Source organism: Amblyomma mixtum, chromosome 3 (genome assembly GCF_055824585.1).
Source record: "Amblyomma mixtum isolate Tamu chromosome 3, ASM5582458v1, whole genome shotgun sequence".
In the NCBI taxonomy this organism is placed as follows: domain Eukaryota; kingdom Metazoa; phylum Arthropoda; class Arachnida; order Ixodida; family Ixodidae; genus Amblyomma; species Amblyomma mixtum.
Window position 1 is genome coordinate 291,819,246 of NC_143014.1, and position 2,713 is coordinate 291,821,958.

The 2,713-nt window shown below is 52.9% G+C and overlaps 1 protein-coding gene across 1 annotated transcript; it reads left to right on the forward strand.

Annotated features, from left to right (window-relative positions):
* The first annotated feature begins 1,365 nt into the window (after nucleotides 1–1,365).
* LOC149355162 (uncharacterized) lies at nucleotides 1,366–2,475 on the forward strand. Its single transcript, XM_089576080.1, has one exon. It carries the CDS (start codon nucleotides 1,366–1,368, stop codon nucleotides 2,473–2,475), a length of 1,110 nt encoding a protein of 369 aa, XP_089432206.1.
* The last annotated feature ends 238 nt before the right edge of the window (nucleotides 2,476–2,713 follow it).

Here is a 2,713-nt window from a genome sequence, read left to right on the forward strand (position 1 = left end):
TGAAAACAGTCTTATCTTTTTCGACCTCTTGTCAAGTACGCCAGCTCTTCTTCCGATAAAGTCAGGGAAGGGTGCATGCTAACGCGCAGTGGTCTCCAATATCTAAGAGTCATCCTCTTCAGTGATCTCACTCGTGGTTACGGTCTCTGGTTTTCCTTTGGGCTCTGCATTTATCAGACAAATGTTGGCACACTTTTTTGTGTTTCTAATGCATTAAATGTATTTAAGTGGCAGTTGCTGCCCTTAGAATTAGTCAATCGTTTTTACATTTTCTTAACCTTTCAATCAGGCAACGCCGTGTTTGTCCAACATACATATGACTTGCGTCGATCAGAGAAAATCGAAAAAAATACTCTCAGCCTTACCGCACGTTTGTTCTCGCCCAAATCTCGCACAGAGGTTGCATTTCAGGAGAGGAAGCTGCCGGGCTAGTTGGTGGTGCAAGTTGTGAAGAAGTCCCCTCGTCCGTTTGTTGCGCTGACTTCTTAACAAGGTTGCATTTGGTAGTCAGCTTTGTTTTATACTGCATTTATGTGAGGTACTTGCCTGATTCGGTCAGCATTATTTGGAAATCCCCATCGTATGCGACGACGGAAAACCAAAACCGAAAGGCTTCACAGCACTGGTTTCTGTAGCGCCATCTTGCATCAAACGAAGAGACTAATTTTCTACAGGAGAGGGTGGGGAGCAGGCTGCGCGGTTCTTTCAAAGTACTTTGTTGACTACGTTATCAATATTGCTCACAGAAAACATTGTTTCCATGAAACTGCCACAATTTCAACCAGTTCCGTTTCTGTTTATCGCAATAAAGCATTTAAATCTTCGTTTCGCGCCGTCCAGGACCCCAGAATCCCTATTCTTGCAGCAGCAGGATCGACTGTGTGCTAGGCTCTGCCGGTTTTTTCGTCGCTTATCCAGATATATTCAACATAACAAACTTGGTAGGATAGCTTGACCGCTCCATACCCGCGTACAAGGTACTAGCTCTAACTTACTAGATTTAGTGTTCCTCAGCAGAGCCTTCTGCTGTCACGACACGAATATAGAAATATTAGATTGTCTGACAACAAGATAATAATGTGCGGTGTATAGAATCGTTATGCTAAACATTGTTCGCGGTCCACCGTAGCGTATGCCCACTACAGCCGAGCTGATGACAAGAACTATCATAATTCCGTCAACTCTCAGATGGCATACATACTGACGTGCAAACAATGTGACGCAGGTTAAAAAATAGTTTGTCGCATTATATCACTAATTACTTACCTACCAACACTATGAAAACAGGAAAATATAATTTCGCAGAAACAGTGAGAAGTCATGATGTTCAGCGAGTGAGTAAATGATCGTGTCCCGCCGTTTTCCATGCCTGCTGCAACAGAGTTCGCGATGGAAGGCGGCCTCTCCACGGTGGCTGCCGACGCCGCCTTTTTGTTCGATGACTTGCCCCTGGACGATCTGGGAGCGGACCTGGACTCGTTCCTCTCCAGCGACTGCTGCAGCCTGGGCCAGGACGGGGAGAGCAGTGCGGTGGTCATGGGCCACGCTGCCACTGAGGATCTCGCTATGCAACTGCCAGAGTTCGGAATATTCAGCGACCCGGCGTGCTGCTACCCGCTTATCAGCGGAGAGTCGTCCGGCGGCCAGACAGCCAGCAGTACCAGCGCGTGGCCCACGGGCCACGACTTCCAGATGCCGGCGGACTTCAGTCCATACTCCGGCTACGAGGGCGCTGCTTCGGCCACTTCATCTGCGCCGACTCCCGACGGATCCTTCAAAGTGGGCTGCTCCGAGGAGTTTGCCGCGGACGACCTGATTGACTTCGTGGTCAACGGTGTCGGACTCAAGACCCTCATGTCCAATCTCAGTGAAGGCGTCTCCGTCTTTAGCAACGCACAGTCTAGTCCCGCTGTTACCGTGTTACCATCTCCGCCCCCGCCTCCGCCCCCGCCTCCGCCCCCGCCTCCACCTCTGCTGCCTGTGGGCAGAGGAAGACCTATGCAGAGCTGGCTTCAGCCGGTGCAACGCGCGGCTCGCAACCCTAAAGCGGGTGTCCTGGTTGGCTGCCAAACGGCCGGCACGACGCGGCAGCAAGGTGGACGAGCGCCGCAGCCGAGCCCTTCCACTTCTGGCGCGCAAAATAAGCTGGTCCCATGTTCCTACCCGGGTTGCAACAAGACGTACTCCAAGACCTCGCACCTCAAGGCCCACCTGCGCAGACACACGGGTGAGAAGCCGTTCGCGTGCGAGTGGCCCGGCTGCGGATGGCGCTTTCCCCGCTCGGACGAGCTGGTGCGCCACACACGCTCTCACTTGGGCATTAAGCCGCACCGCTGCCAAATCTGCGACAAGCGCTTCTCCCGTTCCGAGCACCTCGCCAAGCACCTGAAGGTACACCGGATGGAGAAGGTGAATTCGGGGCCACCGATGATAGCCTGGTCCCTGGCGCACGCATCGACCATCGCTCGCGATTGACCCTCTCATCGATATCGTCGCCGTTATCTGCCGTTAATACTCCTGGACTTGAAATGCGCGGCCGAGCAGCGCGTCTTTTGTGTTTCGTTGCCATTCCTGCCCACTGCCAATCTCATGACCTTCATTTGTGGTGGATGATACGCGCTGGACAGACGGGTGCGCTTGTGCCGGGCTTGAGCCCACGAACCTCTTGCTGGAGCCGGGACGCCTGGAGAGATGTCGCGGGCAAAACAAATAT

What these genes read in the sequence shown, in the direction of transcription:
- LOC149355162 (XM_089576080.1), top strand. Translation starts at nt 1,366, where the DNA reads ATGCCTGCTGCAACAGAGTTCGCGATGGAAGGCGGCCTCTCCACGGTG.